At 37.9% G+C, this 25,364-nt stretch overlaps 1 protein-coding gene across 1 annotated transcript; it reads right to left on the bottom strand.

The window, feature by feature from the left end:
* Window positions 1-10,653: 10,653 nt before the first annotated feature.
* On the bottom strand, window positions 10,654-25,294 carry DUS2 (dihydrouridine synthase 2). The gene is made up of 15 exons (XM_071567434.1): window positions 25,138-25,294; window positions 24,440-24,485; window positions 24,002-24,093; window positions 23,055-23,098; window positions 22,193-22,253; window positions 20,730-20,777; window positions 18,985-19,050; window positions 18,171-18,241; window positions 17,606-17,692; window positions 17,327-17,495; window positions 16,251-16,372; window positions 13,487-13,630; window positions 13,038-13,125; window positions 12,367-12,440; window positions 10,654-11,142 (listed from the first exon to the last, which is right to left on the bottom strand). The coding sequence occupies exons 1-15, from the start codon at window positions 25,258-25,260 to the stop codon at window positions 10,905-10,907; spliced, it is 1,473 nt and encodes a 490-aa protein (XP_071423535.1). The 5' UTR covers window positions 25,261-25,294; the 3' UTR covers window positions 10,654-10,904.
* Window positions 25,295-25,364: the final 70 nt, after the last annotated feature.

Raw genomic sequence — 25,364 nt, 5'->3', positions numbered from 1 at the left:
AATTGCATCACAAACTTGCACCAAAATCGATGGGTAGCCCACCTGAATCACAACTATTGTACCACTCACCCATGCAGATCCTGCCCCACCAACTCCCTGCTGTGACTGAGAGCCTATGTACACTGCAGGCATTTTTAGAGCTCCAGCTCATGCAGGCACAGCCAGCCTGGCTGTAAAGCAGCTGTACCAGCTGTTGTTAGCAGAACCCTTGCAGCACAGATTTCATTGCAGGGGTGCATGATGTTCTACAAAACTGAATAAATGCTTGAGAAGTTTAGCCAGCTCCCAGATCTGTTTCGGTCCGGCTGTTCTGCCAGTAGCCAGTCATTTTAATTGGTATTTTAACAATACAACTTCAATTACATGGAAATGCCATTTGTCTGAGCTGCTCCCAGAAATCACAGAACTTACAAAGCAAACTGTCTCCCAGTGTACTGTATTCTTGTTCAGGAGGGCTCTATTGCCATGATTCTCTTAATTTGTAGGGATAATTTAATGCAAAAATTTACAAGTCTCATTTGACTAATATGAACCCTGCCCATAAACAATATCTATAAATTCAGAGGTCAGGCTGCCAGAAGGTACTTCTCTGGGCCTGAAGGTAAATGAGGCTGTGGCTGTACTGACCTTTCCTAGGTGATGAATATTGACTGAAGCAGTTCCCATTTTCCCTCCTGAGCCACTCTCTGTTCCCAGGTACCCTTTCTCACCAAGTGGACATCCTTGCTGTTGTGCCATCTCTAATACTAATGTGGTCCCAGAGTGAATCAAATCAGGGAATTGATTCAGCTGAAAAATAAAAGAAACCAGAAGCAAGTGTTTGTGCTGGAGGAGGCAGTAAGTGAATGAGGTCGCAACAAGAAGCAGGAGGCTTGATATCTTGGTTAGAAACACAATCTATTATGTGAGCCTTGAAAACATACAATGTATCTATGCTAACAGGGGCTCTGGAACTGTAAAGGGGTGAAATTACTGGTGAGTGTGAACAGCTTGATGAAGGAGCTCAGAAGAGATGTCAATTCAGCTTTTATAGTCCCTTGTCTTAGTTGTATCTCCACACCATTCCTTTCAAGAAAGGAAGCATGTAACATGTTTGATTTCAATGCTATAGTAGTTTATTCAATAACTTTTGAGTGTCTCTGAGAAATGTGTGTTACTTGTTTCAAGAACAGTTAGTTCCAAGGATATACTGACACCATAGTTCAAACACAGTGTCATTCCAATACACCTGTGAGACTCAAGGACAGGCACCAACTTCCTTAATTGATGATCACTCAATATCCCTTTCTGGAATTCTTCAGTTCATCTCCCATCTCACTTAAATATAATACATTTTATGAAAAATCTCATGCAGTCCCCATGAAGTAATGGACATTAGCTCCTTTTTCTTCAGCACACAATTAAAAAAATTCAAATAGAAGGGCTTGACTAAATAGCTTTTGAGTTTGTGAGAACTTAGATCCAAACTAGGTTACTTTAATCCATCTAATTCAACCAGGATTTCATCCTTTATAAGTAATTCAGTCTAAAGCTTTATAGTCAGCTCATGAAAACTTGAAACAGTGCTGATCTCCATTTTAAACAATCTCCTGTCAACAATATTACAAAAAGTATGTCACTACTTCCCATACTTGCAGTAGGCAGATCTGAATTCAGGACATTCTCCAGGATCTCAGAACCACAGCTATATCAATACAAGCACTCGTGGAGATGGTAAATCATTTTACTCTGACATTCATATCCCTTCATGTAACACCAGTTCCAGATCCCTGACTATTTTAACTTTCTTCTCACCAGTTCATCCATAACAGATTCTTGAAGCTGCTTTGAATAAAATCTTTCTTTCTCCCATGTCTTGATCATAACATGAATCCACTGACTTCCTCAGCTTCCTCCTTCTTTACCACATCCATCCTTATCTGTCATAGGAAGCACAAAAAGCACAAATAGATGTACTTCAAATCTCCTCTACTCTTGCGAAAAATGGGTCAGTCAGCTTTGTGCTCCTCTTTGCCTTTCACCCTTTGTACAGTTATATCCTGCCTGCTCTACTGTTCAGCTTTGTTCTCTTAGATGGTAAATTCTTCATAGCAGAATATCTCCCTAAAATCTTAACACTGGCCTATTTCGGATTGTGCTATAATAATAAAATAAAACTATGTTCCACACAGACCTGAACTTCATCTCATATCAACAACCCCCTCCCCCAAATCCTGAGCATAGTTGTTAATGTTTTTGAGTCAGAAAAGTAATGCCAGAATCTATTTTTAGACACTGTGTTAAGTTTCACTCACTTCTGATAATCCACATTTTCCTTTTGTGGAGTTATGTTTTGTTTATACCTTAGAATTTGTGTGTGAGATCTCACACGATGACCTTTAAAATAAACCAAGCTTAACATCTTGATATCCACAGTGGCGTGGGAGTCTAAAGATGTGGTTGAAGATACCTGTTTCTCGTTAGAAGGAAACTAATGACAGATCATGCCACTTCCTCACTTATCAAGGAAGATCCTCTAGTTTTATGTTAAACTACAGCAGTTCACCATGCTCTGGGGGTGTATTTCTGATACAAAGACACAAGTTGTTGACACAGCTCCATGCTATATATTGTTCAATCTATACAAATTCACTTAAGACAAATTAATAGAATTTGATAGTTATGCAAGGCTTATGAACTTGCCTGTGAAATACTGAGCAGTCAATAAATGAGAAGTATACTGGATAGTAATATGCCAGACATTTCCCAGTTCCATTTCTTCAATCACAAGGAAGTGTAACAGACAACTGCATCTATTGGTCTGGATCTTCTCATCACACTAATTTCTGTGCTAATTTGCATAGAAATGTCAAAGGATGAAAAATTATTACATTCTTTTAGGAGATCAGCTACATCACAGACAGTACAGTACAAGCTCCACAGACACCCTTATCTCTGACCCTGAGCCTTGATCTGGAGATACTGTACTTGAAAGGACGAAAAAGTATTTTAATTGCCCTTTTCTTTTTCTGCCGCTTATGTTTGTGCTGAGGTTGTCAACAGGATGTCTCATGCTAAGAACTGGACTGTACCCAGCAGCTCATTCTACTTTTTTTAAAACATCCTTGCTACCATTATCAAGAGTGCAGGCAGCTAGAGCAAAAGGCTCCCTATCCAGGTGAGTTTTTCACCTTTATAATTCATCTGAGGCATTTTCCCTACATTGCTGTTCTAGCCTGTCCTTACATGCCAAGGAAGGCACCTCAGATGTTGGCTGTTGGTGTGAGGTTTTGTTGGGGCCAGTGAAGGTGGTGGCCATTCTCAAGTCTGCTCTGCCCCTGCTAGAGGGATATGCACATGCTCTTGAGGACCCCAGTTGCAGTGTAAGTAACTAATGTAAGGAAAACCAACACTGGCACCAGATGAATTTTGCCAACCGTGCACTACAGATCTGAAGGAAGAAGTAGTTGGGCTGTGGAATGAGCTCTACCTGCAGAAACAATCTTTGCAAAGCAGAGATAGGAAGACAACAGACACACCATTTTGTCAACCCAACTAAATGACTTCTTGAATGGAAGTCAATACCTGCAAAATATGGCTCAGGTGCAGCAGATGAATCCCAAGTTCATTTTACTTCACTCAGAGATGCAAGAACAGCTTGCAAGGGAAATTCAGGGATTAACAGAGTGACTATTTATGTTCAGATAAAAAGACCGGTCAGCTTGACATACTCTAAATACTGAGGTGGAGGAAAAGAATGGTATTTACAGAACTAGCTTCAGCTTAGTGAGGCTAAGAAAACAACTGAGCAGAAACTATTCTGAATTACAATTAGAACAATCTCTCTTCCCTATCCACACTGACCTGAGAGAAGAGCAGCCTCAATATGCTAAAATTAGCTTTTGTCAGTACCCCAAAACCTGTTAAAAAGTTGCACAGGTTCTTCTCGAAGGTCTGAGCTGTATTTACTGACAATCAGTTTAAGTCACAGTTCCAGGGCAGTCAATAGAAATTACTAATGCAAGAAGGAATACAGTTATCTGCTTTCTGTGAGTCTGGGACCCCTGTCAGCACAATGACAGTGTGCATGTGGGATTCTACAGCACAGGAGAAGTGAGAAGAGTGAACTGTGTGGGTGAAATGTTCTCTCCGACCTGGTGATCCGGTGAATTCACAGGCTGGGCTGAGAGGAAAACAGCACACAATGGCAGTCAGGCAGTGACAACTGAAGATGTGAGATGTTTTCTAACAGGATGAGGTTAGCTCTTCCTTTCATGAAAATACATCAACCCTTTCTGTAAAAACTCCTCTTCATCTAAATTACTTTTTTTTAATTAAGAAGTATGAAGAAAATAAGAAAGTGGGGGTGGATCAAATCTGTTTGTCTTCAATGTGTTTCTCTACAAAATTAAATGGAAACTCTGTCCTCCAGCATCCTTTGAGCTGAGTTTGTTTCTGTGGCATGAGGCATCATTTTAAACAAACACCGTGTTACACATTTTGTCTCTAGCAGAGAATGGAGAATCCTCCTACAGACTCACAAGAGTTTAAATACTGATAATGAACAGGAATTAAATGGGTCAATGCTGAATCTATGGTAAATGCTGTACCAGTACCACTGTAAAGAAAGACATCAGTAACTTGGGTTTTTTTTCCTCTCTATTTATCCCTTACCCCAGCATTGCTGCCATTACAGGATATGCACACTCTCAGGTCAGGCTGCCTAGTCTTGCCTGTCACCCATACTAGTGAGCAACTACCACTGATTTTAGAGTCTACACTGCAACACTTGCCATGCTGATAAAAGTTAATGGGAGAGAAGGTCATTTATTAGATTGCTATTAATTCAATATTCTCACATGCAGTATTTCTATAGCCTAAGGGCTATAAACTTTCTAAGAACTACAACTGTTTGCCATATTCAGGCAAAGCAAAACATGAAAGCTGCTCTTAGTTGTAATAAGAGAATGTCAGAGGGCAGCACAGTAAACTAGAATTACCATGCCACTGATATGACAGGTAGGCATCATGGTCCAACTGTACAGTGATTTACTGGCTTAATCCTGCAGTCTCAATATTCCACTCCTCTGAAATTATATTATTCTGATGCCCTTGTGAATGCTCCATCTTCCCTCCCCTCTCACCTAAGGAACTGAACACCCAGTGTTCAATTAACTTCTGAGAAAACCCCAAATCCTTACAAACCCCCCTTTTTTATGCCATACAGGGGAAATAAATGCACAGTTCTGCTCAAGTGAAACTGTCCCATATTGTTGTTAACACTCTTCAGATCTCATGGGTTTTGTGGTTCATACAGGTACCTCGACTTAGACATGTTTACTTATGTTCTGCCTGTTGTCCAGGATTTGGCTCTATTTCAGCACAGAAGGAAACAATGACAACGTTTTCAGCTTTTAAATTTTTTGTTGTCTGAGATTTCTATATGAGTATGTAACTAGAGCAGATACACAGACGGACAGGAAATTTGCTTTAAATTCTACAGCAACTCAGAGAGCTAATGAAACAGTAAACTGCAACAAAAAGAAGTATTTGCTGTCAGAAAAACTTAAAGAAAAGTGCTGTAGTTAATTTCTTAATTAGCATACACTGAATCAAATTGAGTAAGTCATTGAGAAGCTTCCCAAAGATGTTTGATGAGAACCTGATTTTTTTTTACCTCAGAAAGACAATCTTTTCCAACACTTGAAATTTAAAAAAGTAAAAACATACTAGCTTTTAGTTTAATATCTTTGTAACTCTTGCTTTTCTCAGACCACAATGAGGGAAACCACTTCAGCAGTTTCTGTTTAAGAAGTCTGACACAAAGCTCTCTGACCAACTGCCGACAATCCTTGCTGACACCTGGGCACACACAGTGGTGAGGGCACAGGCACGGCACACACAGCAGCCTGACACTGCTTGGGCAAGTTGGCAAAGCAAGAGAAAACTGGACTAGGAAAGGTAGCATGCTTATATAGTTTTAAAACAGCTAAAAAGTTGAATATCTGTATTCAAATCCAATTCTGTCAGCTCTATGCAATAGAATACTAATTGAAAAGTCCATGTTCACAACTATACATAGATTATATTAATTTCACTTTTCATAATGACATATTGAAGCATTAACAAATGTAGAGTTTAACAAGGAAAATGAGGTTAAAATGAGTAAATGGTCAGATTTCTACTATGGTGCTCTGTAAACTCTCACAAGAGGTTCTAAAAAGGAAAAACAGAGACTCTCCCCCCATGCCAGGGCAAGGGAAAAATACTTATTTGTTTAACTAATAGATATTTAACAGCAGATTCACAGTAACTCCTGCAACAGTTTCATTTGGGAGCTAAGTGAACACCAAAAGTGATGTATATTTTTGAGCCTCTCTCATAAAAGCCACTGAGGTTTGTGCTCCTCTGAGTAGGGATGACTGAACCAGACTCCCTCTGGAGCTCAGCAATTCTTCTCCTTAACTGACCTAGGCAAATGCTGTTTAACAATACACGAGGCACTCCCTCCTCACCAAAGACTTGCTTTTCATGTTTAGCTTCTAATGTTTTTCATCAGCTTTGTCATCAGCAGCTGTGAATAAAAGCCTCAAACGTTGGCCTCCTGCACTGTGGTACAGATGGATCTCAAGCCTTCCAGGCCATCTCACTGACATCATGTCTTGACTCGGAGTCCAAACACAGCAGACTCCTGTTTAATAAGGCAACAGCTCCCATTATGTTGAGCTCCTAGTTTTGATTTAAGAAGTGGCAATAAAATGCTTTTGTGAATGAAGTCTTCTTTCTAGCTAACACCTGTTTGGGACCTCTTGCAATCTTGCCAGTAGACATGTTTGAAAAGCACTTCTGCGGGTCATAACGGGTAAGTGAAAACCAAACCAAAACAAAAAACATCCTACCTCCCCCTCCTTCCCCAGCAACCCAAGGCATGCTTATTCTTTGAATCAGCGAGCAGCTGAGCTGACATGTGGCTCACTTGCCAGTTTCTGAAATTGCAGTACTGGGGAACTCTAGGATTTTGATATTCAAACTGTATTTGTAGCGCCAACATTTAACCTCACATTCCAGGGTGGGGCTGGGCTCAGAGCCTGGGACATTCCAAAAGGCATTCCAACCAGCAAGGCCCTGGAGGTAGCCCCCCGGTGAGCACATCCATGCTAAAGGCTAGTACAAATATCTCTGCATTCCCATTCAGGTTTCTGGTAAGCAGAGCACATGTAGGCTACAGGGAGGACAAGCTACAGTTCTCCCAACAGCCATGGACCACACTTTGGCAGGTATTACAGATCCTTTCTGCAGCATCAGCATGAAGGGAAAAATAAAACTGCTTTTTTGTTTGCTGATAGTAGCCCTGGGACAGAAAAAAACAGTTGCTTCATTGAGTTCCATATGATTAATAGTGAAACTAGGTAAATACTTCAAATAGGGCACAGCTTTGACCAGTATTGACCAAGTATCGTATTCACACCACATTAAAATAAAAAAATAATAAAATCTGAAAAGTTAGGCTAAATATCCTCCAACCTAACTGTGTTCTCAGTTGCCACCCTATGCAAGAATGCAGAAGTGCAATGGCTGGATCATTAAATACTGCAGAAGGCAGCATATTTTTCTGAAATAAAATTAAAAACCTGCCACCTTCTGTTTATGGAAAGTACAGCAGAGAAGAGAAGCACAGGAGAAACTAATATAGAATCACCAGTGTAGTTTGCCCTATAAAAGTAAGGTGAATACAACAATTTCTAGAAGGAAAGCACTGATCACTAAAGTAATTACTTCAAAACTAGTGCTGAGAAGGGCACATACATGACAAACACAATTAGTCTATCTGGTTAGGATGAATGGAATGATTGAAATAGGGTAAGTTGTCACACTAGTTGTAACAGAGTTAAGAGTGAAAGCATGTCAAAGAAGGTCATTATATCACAACATTCTGACAGGCACAAACACATCTATACAACTGCAACTTTTCTTTGGTTCTTTCTGAAGCTGATCAAGGGTGTCAAACACGTTATGCTTTCTAGCCATTTGCCAGAATTTACAGTCCTTCTATATTTAGCACTGAAAGCTCATTCCAACAGAGTGACTCCTCGATCTCATTTTCACAGGCTCTGTTTGGCCTATCCATAACTACAGCACACACAACTCCCCTGCTGTGTACAACCAGTGCAGTGAGCTAAACATTGGCAACCATGCAATAATTTCAGGGAGGATTTGAAAACATGCACTTTTTAGAAAACATAAACACCCCCCTCCAACATTGAGCACCCATTTGATTTAATATAATTACCATATACACACTTTGCAGACTTGTGTTAGCACAGGATGTGTTTCAGCTCATAGTGAACTATGTAGCCAGTGTTATCCAGCTCTCTCTATCAACTAAACCAAGGCACGTATTCTGTAATTTAAAATAACTAGTAAAGCACCTACATGCTGGGTGCTCAGACAACCTTTGGTTAGGTATCAATCTTCGACTACAGGCCCATGTGAATTTTTGACAGCATTGCTGCACAAACCTGCTCAGCTGTTCAAACAAACCCAAGATTTACACATTGTTAAGGGTCCCTGGAACACCCTCCTCTCACCATCAACCTGTGTTCTGAATTGCATTAAGTCACTTGCTGGATGGAAACAATACCAGAAGTCTGCAGAGGCTGTACCTCACTAAGGAGGCAAGAGGACATGCATTCACATCATGTGAAAAATACTGGGAGGAAAAAAAAAAGGAGCAAATCAAGGCCTTGGCTCCTCAATGGAATGATTCTCTTTTTTTCTGAAAGGATTCCTAATCAGCAGTGGGAGATGTTCTTCTGAGTCATTTTCGGGGGGCTTTTTTCACTCAAAATAGGAATTACATGCTTCTCATGGTTGATTTGTCTATAAATTGCTCTCAATCCATTGTAGCTTCCACCAAGCCACAGTAATTGCTGCCATACAAGTCCACACTGTTTTTAGGCACCATCAGCTGTAATATCCAAAGATTCAATTTTCATTTCAGACAGACAACGATGACAAGAGACAGAGCAAGATTCTTCTAAGTGTCAAGACAAGAGGCAATGGGCACAAATGGAAATACAGGATATTCCACACAGAAGAAGAAAAACGAAACCACTTTTGTTTATCATAAGGATGCTCAAACACTGGAGGAGGTTGCCAAGAAAGGTTGGGGAGTCAGTCCTAGAAGATGCATGAAACACAGTTAGACTGGGAAACTTGTTGCAGTTCACCCTTCTTTGAGCAGGAGGTTTGAACCAGATGATCTTCAGAGGTCCTTTCCACACTCCAATATTCTATGATTCTATTGTATTAGACCTGGCAATCCACACTGCTATCAGGACCCAAGAACAACTAACATCTATTATGATGGCTCCAAATAGTTCTGACCAAGATACTCAGACAGAACTCACAACTGGAAAATGGCTACTTCTGAAATTTTTGATTAATATTCAAATTCTTTTGCTGCTTCGGTGTGAAATTGTAGCACTTCAGTTCCATCAAATGTAAGTGTACTTAACTGCACTTACTGCAATATCCAAAATGAACAAAAAAACTTTCTTCGCCGTAGACAGTATAGATTAACTGTAAATTACTCTGATGTGAACAGCAGATGTTTTAACCCTGAATACACATCTATTTACCTTCACAACTCTGAATATTGGTGAGATATCGTTCTTCCTTTTTTAAAAGAATAGCATAATATTGGCACTATCACTTGAGGAAAAGATTCAAAATTTTATATAGGAGGAGTATTTATGAACTACATCCAAATGAATTATATTTTGTACATTATTGTGTACAAAGTACTTTAGAGATCATGGCATGATATTTTGTTTTCAGGCAAGAACTGATAATCTCAATGTCTCTCATACTGTTGAGGGAAACTAAACCACCATTTCAATAAACTGTTAATTACTGAAATCCCTGAATTATTTTGGCATTCTTTTTGGTATTCAGACCGCTAATTTCAATCAGACAAGCTCAGCTCAACTGCCATGAATCAGCCTGGGTCTGTATCCTCTCTTGGCATATAGCATGGACTTACAGTTTACTTTAATAGGAAGTTGGGATAATAGAAAACAAAGAAAAGAACATGTGCCTTTGATAGAGACCACCAGAATCACCACCATCTAATAACTGAGACAAAGTAGGTCACATTTCAAGAACATATAAGGTCATTTTTGGATGCCCATTATTGCAAGTAATAGACTTGCAAACATTTACAAGGACTTTCAAGTTCAAAAGAACAAAACACCTCAAAGTGCCTTCATTCAACAAATTCCTGGCTACCAGGCTTGGCTCCAATTCCCTACTGGAAAGGCAGAATTGTAATACCTAAGACCAGGAAAGGATGGTTAATTCTATTGTCATGTTTCTGAAGCATAAAATGTAGTTGAAATTATTAAAGAAGAATGTGATTTTAATGCTTAGTGTTACAATTTTTAAGTTCTTCTCTCTGCAAAAAAATTTTCTTTATACATGATGGGTGTAAACAAAGCTTGCAAGACATGTATAAAACTCATTATTTTCCTACGTTAATTTTTCTGATTAACTATGTATTTCCATAAGAAATCCATCTGCTTATGGATGATGTATTCATACATCTCTTACCAGCACACCACAGACTTCTTAATAACAAGTAATAAAACCAGTGACAAAATTGCTTTGAAAATACCTGATATTTAAAAAAAATTTATTATTTGGGATAATCTTCTCTATTTTCTTTAAAATCAAGTTCCAAATTTATCCTGTCTGAAAGGCACCACAGGGACAAGTGAGTAGTGAACAGTAAACATCTCACTGGCATTTTTCACAACTGCGGAATTTGTCTGTCTCTGAGAGAATCCAAATACAATGTGAACAGCAAGATATACAAATAGGAGTTAATTTGTAGCTGCATAGGCATGTAACCTCTCATCTCCGTGCTATCGTGGCATTTTAGGCACATTCATGTCAGAAGTTTCTTCAATAAAATTAGCTTTTTTCTGGGAAGGCTCAGCAAGATCCCCTCCACTGTCTCTGTTATTCAAGCGCTCCTGCTCTTCCCTCTTGCGTTTGTTCATCAGGTGGTTTTCCCCCTCACACAGCCTTCCCTCTGGGACACCCAATGTTCTCAGACACACAATGGCTGCAGCCTGTTCGGCCAGTTTCTTGGACTTGTCCCTGAGGAGCAAACACACAGAGCACAGGTAAAGTGGAAACTGAAGTCTCTGCCGTGCCAAGAGAATCTCTCCTGTCTCTGAGGCAACATCATGAAACAAACAGCATTTGTAGTGATGTCACAGCAGAAGAACAAAATAGGTTGGTTCCAGAAATTATCTGAATCTTGATGGGTGCCAAGTGGTGATGCGTTATTCCTGACATAATATTACAGAAATTCTGTTTCTACCAGGTCCTGTGTCTCAAACACTCTTCATTTCAAAGGAAGTCTATGTGTGTTTGGCCCAAGTGGTCACCATCCTCAGAAAGTTAACTTTTACAAATGTGATCACTCAACAAAACTAACTGAGTTATGAAGGATCAATTTTCTTCAAAGAGGCTCAGGCTTAAATATATCTCTGGCAGGCGAACAAGATAATTGGCACTGACAAAAGCAGGAACTGTTCCAGAATAATAAAAAGTCTGTTATTTCTGAGAGGTACTGCAGATCACACATTTGTGAGATTCAGTGTTTGAAAACATTTTCTCTTCAAGGTTTCGTATCAGCTGAGATTAAATTCCTAAAGTCTCTGAACAGAAAGGCTGCAAAGCAGTAATTGTGTACATTTGTCCTCTTTAAAATGTTTAACGCTGAGCTCTAGCTTTGCAGGTAAATCAAGATTGACTTAGGTGTAAATGCCTCAAGTCAAAATCCAGTATTAATAGATGGTTGTACAAAATAGTGTTGTGAAACTTTAGAGCAGCCCTGGATGTAACTGCTAATTACCTGTGATCTCCAAGAAGCCACTGCACTGTCCTCTGCCTCACTGTATGCAGACACTTAATCCCAACTTCTTACTGGGAACGGATCTGCTGTGGTGGCTGAAGACATAACCTCCTCCAACATTCCCCTCTGCCTCCTTTGCTTTGTTTCTGAACTCATCACATACAGAATTGAACAGACTCACCTATTTGCTCCCCTTCCAATACAGCTTGTGAATTAATACAGAAAGCGAATTCAAATCTGTAATGATTTACTTGATTATGCTAATGATTCCTTCCTCTTGTCACATTCCATTCTCAGCAATTCTTAATCCTTTCTCCCTCCCAGAGGTAGCTTTAGAAGGTAGTTTTTAGTTTACCTTCATCAAAGTCAGCCTGAATAGACTGGAGTATCCTTTTACTGCAAGTTTTAAACAACATTTCAGAAACGAAAATCTGGTTGGAAAACCATTAAGGACAGCTTACCACAGAGTTGATCGGTATTTTTGCTCAGCTACTGTCACTACTGAACAGAACAACCTATCCAATGGTCTTTGAATCTGTGGAAAAAAATAATTAAAAAGGACAGGGTAAAAAACCAGTCATGTAATTTACAGAAGAAACAACATCAAGATTGTTTGACAGGTGTAAAGATAAGAGTAACAAGCTTTAAAATCACTATAATTCACACCACATATTTAACATTAAAAAATAAGAAGAAATTGCCCAACCTGCAAATACTTTTTCCTTAACAAAAATAAAAAATAATCAAATAATGCCTCCATCTAACCAAACAGCTGCTTCTGTCCCATATAGTTCCTACCCACAACAGTGTGCAACAACAGGGAAAACATTCCAAGTCTAAATTCTTTACTTCACAGAATCAGTAGAAGAAGGTCAGTCATGGGCTTCTCTAAAATGACCTGTAGTTACAGCAACTTCTTTCACACATGAATCAAAACCAGATGGAAGGTCTGACTTTTGATTTTTTATGTTCTAATAAAATAAACTGCTATTTTAATTTTTATGTGCATTGCCATTTCTGAAACTGCTTACTCAAACAGCTATGCCAGACTGGGAAGAAGAATTTCCTTACTACCTTGATTTCATAGACAAGGCAGAGGAAAAATTTTGAAAGTGTTTCTTCATTGACTCACAGTTTCATAAACAGGTTGCGGATGCTTTTCTTTCCTACACCATTCCAGAAGATTCATCTTCGGAGTAATCTGTGGTGGATATTCTCGCCTAGACAGAAAATTTCATGGTCAACAACTGTGCACAAAGTTCTATTTCAAAACAGACAGTGCTGCTTATTATATTACTTGTACCAGTTATTTGATGTTTAACTTTACAGCTCAAATGATGAGAAAAAGTCTGCTTCCTCATTAGATAACTCAAGTAACAGAAAGCCTGGAACTGCAGAACATCTTACAACATCCAAATAGCAAAGGAGGAGTTGTGATTATGTAATGATGTACTAATATGGCTTAATAAAAATTTACTCAGTAAGTGCTGTTTTGCAAATCATTACTTTCAAAAACTGTAAGGCACAAACTGTTACTATTCACAGATGCAGGACAGTGAAAAACTTCATTTGTGTGCTTACTTGTCAAATCTAACAGCCATTTTTATTACATCTGGATCGTCAACTTGCTCATCTTCATCTTGTGTCTCAGTTTCTAAAGATGTTTTCTTTGCTTCAAAAATGGCTGTTGTTTCTTCATAGAAGTCACCCATTTCAAATACTTCACTATTCAAACAGAATTCCTTTGTATTAGAGATTGGTTTATAAATTTTTGTGTCACATTATGATAAAGAGAGAAATCAGGTGTGTTTAAAGAGAGTATATCTGTATGGAGAATCAAGTGAAGGTGTGGTTATATTCTGCACAGTGCCTTTATATTGCTTCTCTTTCAATTCTTATCAGACACTTTTGAGCTACAAATAGGGAAAGAATGTTCTAATTTCCAGGACTATATATGCAATTTGCAGCCTGACAGTCCAGGCAGAATGTTCAAGTTATGAGTTCAATCAATAACTTGCAGATGGATGAGTCAGCAAAAGACATTTCTGTGTGACTCCTGGTGCATCAGCTTCACAAGAGCAATATGAGTAAAACGTAGGAAAGAGATTATTCTTCTAATTATAGTATTTAAAAATACCATGAGCAATAAACACTGTAACATCCAAACCTCTAAAAATCTCAGATTTTCTGACTTCAGAATATTATTTTCAAGTGCAACCAGGATTTGAGACAAAGAGAAGAGCCTCAAGTCCTTTTAAATTTCATGTCCTTGGCAGGCTGGATCTACTTTGAAAAACTGAGACTATTAATTTTCTGCAGATGATAACAGCAATAAAACCTGCAGCAGATGAAAGCCTTTTACAATAGTTATGAGAAAGCTCTTTGGTATGAGGCTGTTCAATGGCAAAATGAACTGTGGCCACCAAGTCATCTCCAGAGCTCCATGAGAGAAGCAATGAAGCTGGACAATGCAAACTTCTGCCTCTAAGGTGAAGCAGCTTATTATGTACTGTTATGTAAGTGGTTAGCCCGAAATGCAGCCCCTGTTCTCTTACATTCAGTCCCAAGGTTAAACCTTGAGTGGCTGTAACTTGCCCTCACCACCAGGAGACAGCAGAATTATGTGCCATTTCTGTCTGAAGATGCAAAGGTGCATTTTAAATAACAGGCTGTTCTTCAGTCCTGTGGACATGAAACAGGCTGTTCATAACAGGGGTCCAAAGCCTGAGTGTGCTGATGGACAGCAGTGCTATAAATGTTCAGTTGTCTCTCTCCCCCTCAGGCACACACGCTGCTTAAGCCAATTTGGAAGTTGGTATTGCATCACATGTACAAAAACTGACAAAGTTCGATTCTGGGAGCCCCTAAAGAATTTTTAGGCATAGCACATAAACCCCACAGTTTTACACTAGATCTCTATCCACTGTTTATGTGTATAAACTGTGACTCCTCTAATTACCTCTTTAAAGGCTTGATTCTTATTTTACAATTTCTTTTCTTTACACAGTACGAACTAGAGAAGCCCACCACCCTTTTTGGCTAAGACTTATCTGAACTTGTAAAAGATTGTTTCAGTTTCTATCTATACACCTATACAATAACTTTTTATATATCTCTTTTTTCCAACCTGGAAATCTGAAACCAAAATAGATAGTATGTCACCACACTAAAAAGTTTTCAACTCTTTACATTGCCAAAGTGAAAAGTAACTTGCAAAATTTAAATGTTGCTCATGGATTCCACTGCACCTTTACAAATAATGAAGGATAGCTCCTTTGATATATGAAATACAAATTCCCTTCATTGTATTGTAATGTTATAATCATGGACAGAAATATTTATAGAAAGCCAAAATTGGTAAAAGGCAATAAACTGGCAAAAGGATTGCAGGTATTTCCATTCATTTTGTACATGAACAAATGCTGATTAGGGTTTGTGGGAATACAATAAATTCATTTGCAAAATATTTCAAACTTTAAACATTTCTATCCATTTTCATACACATAAGATATGAAACAGTGCCAGACTGTTTACAAAAACAAGGAAACTCTTCCCCTCCATTCCATCAGAAGGATAATTGTATCACTCTACACAAATATGAGACATATCAGACCTTTATTTTGTTCAGTTTGGGATGGGTCCAAACCTGAATTCCCCTAATTCTATGTGAATTCTTTAATTGCTTGCCTATTTTATGGTTTCTCTCAAAGTTTTCCTTCTTCCTTTTCTATCCCCCCCTTGAGAAATCACATCCAGACGTCCAGGATGACAAGATTCATTAAGGCTACTACATTTCCTCAAAAAGGCTGTCACCATTCTTTAGCAAATTTCTGGTATGAAGAGCAGGACAGAGGAAATGCCATGAAGTACCACATAGACAATCCTCATACATTGTTTTGAATGTTCACTTAAAACAAACATGTTGCTATAAACATTCCAATGACATAAAAAAACCCCACATGCAAGAGGGAAAGTTAAAACAAATAAATATCCTTGGAAGAAGACAAGCTCCACACTATTAACCCCCAGACTAACACTACAGAATCCTGAAACTTTCCTTGATCAGTTAATGCAAACATTAAATGCCTGTCATTCAGGGAAGCATCACTCAAATTAGTATGTTCAATATAAAGAGTTTTAGGGTTAAAGATTGAACACCTGAGTATGAAGGAAACCTGGAAAATTTACTGTTATTTCACATCTCACTAACTGGATTTTGTTTGTTCATTTTTGGTGGTTTTTATCTTCCTCTGAAGGTAAGAAAAGCCAGGCAGTGCTACTGACAGAGAAGTGGTGTGCAAGTTTAGCAGAGAGTACAACTCCTGTTTCTGAAGCCCAAGCTTACCAGATCTCCTGTGTGGACTGTGCAGCATGCAGCTTCTTACCCTGAGGAGTTTCCAACTGTTCTCTCAACATCTGACACAAACAGTACTTTGTGTTGGTATAGTGATTATCATATCTCACTGCCTGAAGAAGAGAGACAAAGTATTTAAAAACACACCTACCTGATTGATCTTATATTCTGCTCATGGTCTCTTGATAAGTTTCAAAATCGTTTTTGAAAGGCAAACAATGCAGTTTCCTCAATAATATATTCAACACCACTCAGGAATGTGACTATAATCTGATTATTTTGGCATGAGTTCATGAACAAAAGTTCTACTCATTCATATACTTATGAATAAGTAGACCAGTTATGTTGACCAGTTTACATCACCAACCAGCAATGCACTGTTATGTTAGTAAGTAACTGGTTAATGGCTAGTTAAAATTTAAAAAAACCAAATAATTGCTACAGATTTCTGATTAATTTACTAGTACATCATTAAAATTGTGTCTTTTAAATAATAGACACAATTTTATATACTAGATGACTCAGCTAAGGGAGCTACAGTACTACAGTACAGCGTTACTTTATTGGAAATCATTGCCTTTGTTCCCCTGCCATGAATAACTGACAGTATTTGTGAAAAGCAATTAATGAAAAATGAATCTAGCAGCAATTGAGTGTTTCATATTCCTTCACTTTTCTGTTCAATGTTGTATGTTGCTTGTAATATTCTGTTCAGTTTGTACAACTGAAACTTCCAAAGAGTTGGTCTACATATTTGTAAGTGTCTAGATATTTGTAGATAGCCTTGTAAGCCTCATAAATGTTTCCAGGAAACCAGGGCTAAAAACCATGATACATAACAAAAAAATGATCAGGAAAAACTGAATACAGATTTCTGAACTTTTCACTTCTGAACAAAACAAAACAGAGGAAGCAGTGGCTGATTTGCAACACTCCTGTCACGTGCACTAAGTTAAAGTATCCCCAGAACCAAGTCTTTGAAATGGAGTTAGGATACTCCAGGGAGATTTGGATTTACAATTCTAAGCAATGTTAAACAACAAGTAGGATCTCAAAAAAACCCATACATATTTGATGTAATCTTGCATGACATCCTTCAAGGGGAAAAACCCCTCCTTCCTGAAGATAGACGGGTTCCACATGGCAGCACGAGCTACCATCACTGATGAGGCAGCTGTTGCTTCCTGGAAGGTCTCAATGTCTCTATATTCTTTGATGAAGTCATGAGATCCTCCACTGAAAATTAACAACACTGTTTTAATTACTCATGGATCTTTGTCCTGCACTTGCAAATCTCATGTTAGGTACAGGTATGTGGCCAGAAGAAGCTGATTAGTCCAACTTACTTTGCTATTACTGGAATGGAGACGGCTTCAGAAATGGCCTTGATCACATCACAGTGGACAGGGTGCTGAGGCCTCTCCTCCTTCTTCCTTTCCAACAAACAAAAGAAAGACAAGACCAAAGATTTCCTGGGGAATTTGTAGATCTCTCAATCACAGTAGACATGACACATGGAGTACTGAGATATACTTGTTTCCACTTATTTATTTTACATACTTGATAAAACTTTCTATGTTTTTTTAAATGCTACAGAATTATTTCCTACCAAATATATTTTAAAACATTGTTACTGTAATTCCATATCCAGCTAAGAAGGCTTTTCTAGATACAGAGCATGCAAGATAATTTTAGTTTTATTTGGTCCTTGAGACAAAACTTTTCAGAAAACAGCAGCAAACAGTTCAATTGCCTAAAGAGTTGCCTGATTTTCTACAACACCAATCAACAGTTGAAATCAGATCCATGTGTTCCATCTGGCATATAGAGTATACTTTAGTCATATCACACTGTGCTCCATTCATCAACAAACTGAAAAATCTAAGCCTTTCTTGCCTAAAATCAATTTACCTTCCATGGACTGCAATGGCAGCAATACCAGTTTTTTCTATTCTCTTCACCAGATTCACAGTATCTTCAACCTGAGGGATAAGACAGAATGACATGATTTTAATTAAAAGTAAAAGGAATAACTATCATGTGATCATTGTACAGACAAATGTTGGAAGTTTTTTCTTCCCTCGAGGGATGTGATTCCTGTATTTCACCAGTAACACCCAACATCATAACCATATAATATACACTTCAATTAAAGAACTACATACTATGGAAAAAATGAGACTCCATTTTCAATGACTCCTTGAAACTATACATTGCAAACTTTCTCAAACCAGGTAACATAATACTCTGTAGAAGGAGAATATTTTCCAGCAGGTTTACAGACTATCATTCGAAAATGATAGAAAACACTTGATTAGCAAGTCCTCTCTAAGGATTGCTCTGTAAATTGTAATTAAAATGCTTTTCAGTAAGAGGATACCTTCAGAAATCAACATAACATGCAATCACACATCTATAAATGTTCCTCTCAAATGTGTCTTAAAAATGTTAACCAGTATCTAAAAAATTCTAATGATATTCACATGTGATCAGTGGATCAAAAGACCCAGTGGAAAAGGGGGAAAGTCCCAGTCTATGTTCAAAGAGGTAAGATGCTCTTGAAAGAAAGAAATAAATTTGGCACCCTGCTGCATTAGCCTGTCTTATACAGCTCTGGGGAAAGGGAGAATGGAAAAAAGGTAAGACAAATTTTCTCCACAAAAGCTGGAGAAGTATCTGTGGGTCATCCCAAAACCAGCAGACAGATAATGATTTATGTTCTTACTGAGGGCAAGATGCGGATTTTGCAGGTTATTGGTTTACAAACTCCTTTAACAAGGGTAGTCAGTATCTGAAAAATGGGAAAAAAAAGACAAATGTGATCACAACAGTGACATTACTGAAGCTCTCCCCTCTCTTGAAGATAAAAGAAATCAGAACAATGTAACACTACTTACTATTCTATAAAGAATCTTACATGCCAGACACACACATGTAATCTGTAAATGAAAATATCATTTTACCCAACAGATATAAAACCCTATTTTTAGTCTGAAACCATTTTATTTCCACTTCTTTTAATTTCAACTGGATTTTTACATGCTGGAATTTCAATACTGCTTTTAATATGAGGTGACCAGTGAGCTCTGATAATTTCAAAAAGAAGTCCAAAGTTTTTCCATTTTCATGCAGCTGTTTTCACAGTCATCTTATTATATTCCAGTTGTGAGTTTCTCATAAAAACTAAACTAAGTATTCCCTAAAAAGAGATTTTAATTTAAAAATATGAAAGCCTTCAAACTGGGAAAAAATCAGGGGAGTATCAAGCAACATCATTAAATGTTCTAAAAGAAAACAAAACTGAATTCCATATGTAACACAAAGCACATTTTATTCATTGCAACAAGCTCAGAACAATCAGACAAATGAGTGGTTGTTAGTTTAACCATTTAAGAACTGAGCTATGGAAAGAATCTTCACAGGTTGAATTTAAGTCCAACAGACCTTACTATGTTTAAATAACTCTATAACTACACAAAAACTGGTCTTAGAAATCCAGTAGCTCTCTAAATAAAGGAGTGGAAACCAGTTGATCCTGACTGCTACTAGAAAAAGCCTTTCTTTTCAACCATTTTTCTGAGATAGTATCATGCATGTTATTCTTACACAAAACAGATGGAAGTGCAGATAAATGCTTTCAGGGTGGTGTGTCCTATGAACTTGAATTGTGTTTAATGTTACTGCACTTACCAGGCTCCCAATAAAGAAATGAGCTGTTACAGCTGCACTCAAATTCTTGTACTTAGAACAGATGGCAATTAGTGTCACCTTGCACAGTCTACTCATATCCTTCCTCAGTAGACTCTTCTCAAAATAAACAGTAACACCCAAGAAAACGATCACAAAACCTCCTTAGTATTTTCAAGTTGTATTTTTTTTTGCATATAAATCAAATTAAAATGACGTAATATTCAAACATTGTCACTATATTTTTCTAACAATAGCATCATAAGCACATCTTACAAGTTTTCAGTGTCAGGCTCATTGAGGATTCCAATGTGAAACCAAATAATTTTTAATCATATGGAAGCTTGATTTGGAGCTGGAATTCCAGTTCTCTTTTGCAGGATATGAGTTTAGTTATCCCTCTGCAGTTGGCTAACAGCAATTTTAATGCCTAAGATTTTGCTGCCTATTAACAAATTGAAAGGAGCAATTCCAAATTTTTGAGCACCAAGTTTTCCTCTCTTTTGAAGATCAAACCAAAATGTAATGGTTGTAGAGGGGAAGGAAAGCTGCTACATTCTTACTCCAAAATTTTTTCCTTTCAGCTTTCATCACCTTATGTTTCACAAATTGCATTTTCATTCTGGATGATATCACCCACATTGACTAATTCATGGAAAACCACATAGGCCTCAGAAAAATGGTTTAAAAAATGTGTCTTCTACACAACTCAGTCCTGTTTGCGGTGGAGCACAGTGCACAATACCTTCCATGGCACTTCCAAAGCCACAGGGTGGTACTTACAGACTCTATTTTGTCAGGGTCAGACAGCAGTGCTGCTCCCATTCCTCCCTGGGAAAACACACAGAAGTTGTTATGCACCAGGCAAACACATTTCTCAGCTCAGTATTTCTGCTTAACAGCAGACCAGCAAAAAAGTGAAAAGTTATACTAAGGGGGAAGAAAGGAAAAAAAAGGAAGGAAAAAATAGTAAAATCTGAAATACTGGAGCATTAGTGAACACTTTGGTACAACATTTGATAGAATTGTATCTCAGTAACTAAGTAGTAATTCAGGGCACCAACTTGATGCCATTACTTTATGGACAGGATTTCAAAAAGCTATTTTTAGCATCTGTAATGATCCAGTTTCTCCTCATTAAAGTGACATCTGAAGAGATTTATCGTTTTAACATTATATACCACATTTGAGAGGCCTTGATGTCAGCAATTTCTGTCCACACACTACATTTTAAAAAAGAGACTAAAGACAAATTAAGTTACTGTATGAACACAAATAATGAACATTTAACCTAATTATAAACTATTTAGTGTTTTAGCTGTTATTTCTGCACTAGTTCATCTGCATACATAGATACAGAGGCCAACAACATTTTTGTACAAGCTTTTTTGGTCCAGAACTCCTGTTGGAGAATAACCATTCACCAGCATTTGAATTTCTGATCTTTCACCCCAGTACAGGGTGGGTGTTTTGATGTGCTGTTCTTAATTACAAGTCTGTGGAACATCTGACATCAAAATGGAGCACCATGGTCCAATTCATTGATCCTTTATCTCTACACTAAGTGGCTTAATAGTGCTGATGACCAGTTTGACTGCCCTGGTTTAGCCACAGATGATACAGGAGTAATTTAGAACTGCATGCACTTAACCGAAAAAAACAATAAAATCAAGTTATAAGTGAGCCAAACCCCTTCCACTCAAAACTGACCAATGATTAAATTCAGCACTGCTAAGTTGTGATTGTTTACTTGCTGAGATGACAAATTGTGATTTCAATTTTTATTAAGGCTAAGCAGAACATATTTCCCTTATCCAACAAATTAATGACCTCTGGAAAACATTAATAAACCCAACTTTGTACAATACAATTTAACAATCTCACATTTTTCTCAATATTCAGTGGTTTTCTTAAAGAAAATACAACCACTCCTTGCTCAGCAGTACAAGTCCACACCAACCTGAGCTTACAAACTTTATACATGGTTACCCACTTAAGGATATGTCCAAACCTATTCTTATGGGAGATTTCTTGTGAGAGATTTCTAACAGACTATGTTATTTCACTGCATTAGGGCCATGACAACTTCAGGAGTCTTCTGCTTATTACAAAAAAGTAAAATCAGGTTTATCTGTATCAAAATTTTATTACTCGAGTTTGTTCAACCCAGAAAACCAGACCATGCATTCCACATCCTGCCTCCAAAAAATAAAAAGCTTATTTAAGAGTAATCAAAATCCACTTGCCTTAGTAGAGTATTCCTTTGGGCACCCCATGTTGATATCAATACCAGCCACATCACTCTCTCTGAAGAAAAAGGAGGAAACAATGAAAATATTTTTTAGCATATCCAAACAAGAATCAGGAAATAGAAATCTTTCCAGGTAACTTGTTCCATCATTATTAAAGCTTAAATGAGAACTTCAGGTGTTATTCATTTGAACTTCTGAATTTCTATCTTCTCACTTATCTATATCCATTTTAGAAGTGATTTGAAGATGAGTCTGTCCACTGGTTTCAATTACCAGTGCTGTGCAGAAGCTGCAAATACTCATCTTAAATATGTTTATATAGAATTAAGTATCTCTAAGTATCTACTAAGTAGATCCACGACTAAATTCAGCACTGTCACTAAATCAAATCCTGCTGAAACTTCCATCCACTTAAATGAAGGCTTAAAAACACCTTTTGAAAGCTACTTTTCATTTCTACACCATACATTATTGTAGGCTTCAAACCACAAACAGTAGGAGACATTTGCAGGCATATTGGTCTTACTTGCAGCTGTGCAATACCCAGGGGAATTTGATACTGAGGAGATCAAGGACACACTTGCACCAGTAAAAAGCCCTCAACCCCAGTACAGAATTTATCCAACTGCTGCTTTGAGCAAGAACTCCTTTAAACAGAAGCTGCAGTTATACCATTATACCACTGGCCTTTCCAGAAGATACACTTCACTGTGTGGCTCCTACAGAACTTCTCCTGATTCTATGAAGACTTACCATGATCCTCTCAATCACAAAAAACTGTCTTCCACAATAATTCCTCTGTACAAAAACCCCAAACAAACCCATTATGGGAAGGGAATGAGAGAGGATGACTTACACAAGCTTAGCTACTGCCAGGGCTCTGTCAGCATCTGCTGAACCCTGTCAGTAAAACAAGAGGATTGATAATTATAATGCATCACAAACTAATAAATAAAAAAGAGGTGATCACTTGAACATAATTATATTTGCTCTAAACATTTACTATAGACAGAGACCCACTCACAGCACACTGGAGAGTTAAAACACTTAGCTAGAGCATGGACTAGAGTCAGTCACTGAATGACAAAAGTGATGCAAAAAAGGCTTCAGAGAGGTCTGTCCACTCTACCTACGTACAGCAATAATCAAATGTTCTTAGCCCATCAGCAACAGATATCTCTTTCTCATGTTCATAAGAAGCTTTGCTAACAATCCTACAATCTCTACAAGTAACCATTTCAGAGCTACCATAACAATTGGAAAAGGTCTTTTCAGTATCTAATGCAGTTCATGCTTCTTCCTCCCTCCACCTCCATCATCTCTTGTCGTACACAGAGTGGTCTCCAAGAGCAAATTACTGTCTTTCTGGCAACCTTTAATCCACTTGTGCAATGCTAAGGCAACATTAATCCTCCCTTATCTATACTAAACAATGCTGTTTCGTTCAGCCTTTCCAGTGAGACTGTTTTACAGGACAGTGCATGATTTTTGGCACCTATACATCTCGAAATAAATCAGATACCTCTTATAAAATCGAGCTGCTGAACAGAGCACAGAATTCATCCTAATCACCTCCTCTGAACGCAGCTGCAAGGAGAGTTTACAATGTAGCATCTGACTGAATATGTCCAACAGATTAGAAATTCTGCCACACATGTGGTGTGAAACTTCACCTCCACTTGAAGCATCAAGAAATTGCCAGTATGCAATACAGGGAGGTGCTTTAGACTTAGATCAGCATGTTACTAGCACTGTCCTGTTTTACCTGTGTTTTTAGGAGACTGCCTGCAGTTGGTTTCTTACCATTTGAAAGACAACATGTTGCCTTTCCCTCTCACAAGTTCTGAAAACAATTCTTTCATTAGGTGCAACAAAGTCCACTGTTTCAAGTACTTCTGTATAAAATGAGAAATGATAAAACAGACAATAATTATGTACAAATGTAAACATAAAAAGTCATGTGACTGTGTAATTTGTATATAAATTAAATGCTATCAAAGAACCCTTCATGAACAGCAGAACTAATGGCACCCTACCCCCTGTGTGTCCCTGCAGTGCATTTCTTGCACATCACTGTTTCCTCCCCCCACAGTTTACTTTAAGTCCCTAGGTAAAGTTTAGAGAGATTTTATGTTCTGGTACATCACTGTAATCACTAGAAAAATGCAAGAAGTAATTATCTTTTTTCTTGACTACAAAAAGATTGCTTACAGGTATTATCAAAATAAATGCTATACTTGCCATTTATAACCCTCTTACACTGCAGCATCTTTATGTCAATCAGCTCCTGAGAAGGAAGGATAAAAAAAATCTCAGTGAGTTGAAGTGTTTCAGCCAGCCAGCTCTAAAAAGTTGCCCATTTTATTAATTAATTATCTAGAGAGACCAAATACAGGAAAAAAAAGCAAATTAAAACAAGAGTTCAATATATAACACACTGAAGTTTCAAAATATTAACAGACCATATGAACATAAGAGTATTGAATCACAGAACAGTTTAGGCTGGAAGTAGAGCAGTCCTACTAATGGCATCTGCAGCAAACTGGAGTCTCAATTCTTTTGAGAAAAGTGGTTAAGCAAAAAGGACATCAGTGCTGTGAGGGGATATATATGGATGCACAAAACTAATCAGGTGAGACAGAAGGTCAGTCTAAAACTTCCATCAAAGTTCTGACTATACTCCAAAAAAACCCAAAACAAACAAACAAACAAAACAAACAAAAAACACAAATAGCAACGTGAAGAAATCGTTATGGTGTTCTGCATAAATTAACTAAGATTATCAAATTGTGCCTTAAGCCATATTTTTCTTTCTCCAGTTTTTTCAATTGAAAAATATGTGCCAGGAGAACAAGTCCTACAATAAACAAAGTCTACTTGTACTTTTCTTAATAATAGTGTTATCAGATAAGACCGTCTCATCTGCTCATCGTCCATACCTCACAGTACACGATATCAGCTCCATAGTCCAAGGCAAGAAGACGCATTGGCAGCGTTCCCACTCGCACCATTGGAGCCAGGATCTTCTTTCCTCTAAAACACAGGGGTGTGTTCACCGTCATTCCTATTGCGGTACTACCTGAAAGAGAAAGCCATGGGGGACAGCCATGGAATGTCATTTCCTGCCGCAAACGCCCAGATCCGTCCCTGGTGGGGAGGAGCGGTG

This window comes from Pithys albifrons, chromosome 12 (assembly GCF_047495875.1).
Source record: "Pithys albifrons albifrons isolate INPA30051 chromosome 12, PitAlb_v1, whole genome shotgun sequence".
NCBI classification, from domain to species: domain Eukaryota; kingdom Metazoa; phylum Chordata; class Aves; order Passeriformes; family Thamnophilidae; genus Pithys; species Pithys albifrons.
Note: the sequence above shows the minus strand (reverse complement) of the source record. Positions and strands in the feature narration are given on the sequence as shown.

Excerpts from the sequence above, each read along its gene's own strand:
- DUS2 (XM_071567434.1), bottom strand. The coding sequence starts at position 25,260 with ATGACGGTGAACACACCCCTGTGTTTTAGAGGAAAGAAGATCCTGGCT. Across the intron at positions 22,254-23,054 it reads CTGGCAGTAGCTAAGCTTGT|AGAGAGTGATGTGGCTGGTA; the intron begins GTAAGTCATCCT and ends CTTTTTCTTCAG. Across the intron at positions 17,693-18,170 it reads GCCATTGCAGTCCATGGAAG|GAAGAAGGAGGAGAGGCCTC; the intron begins GTAAATTGATTT and ends TTTGTTGGAAAG.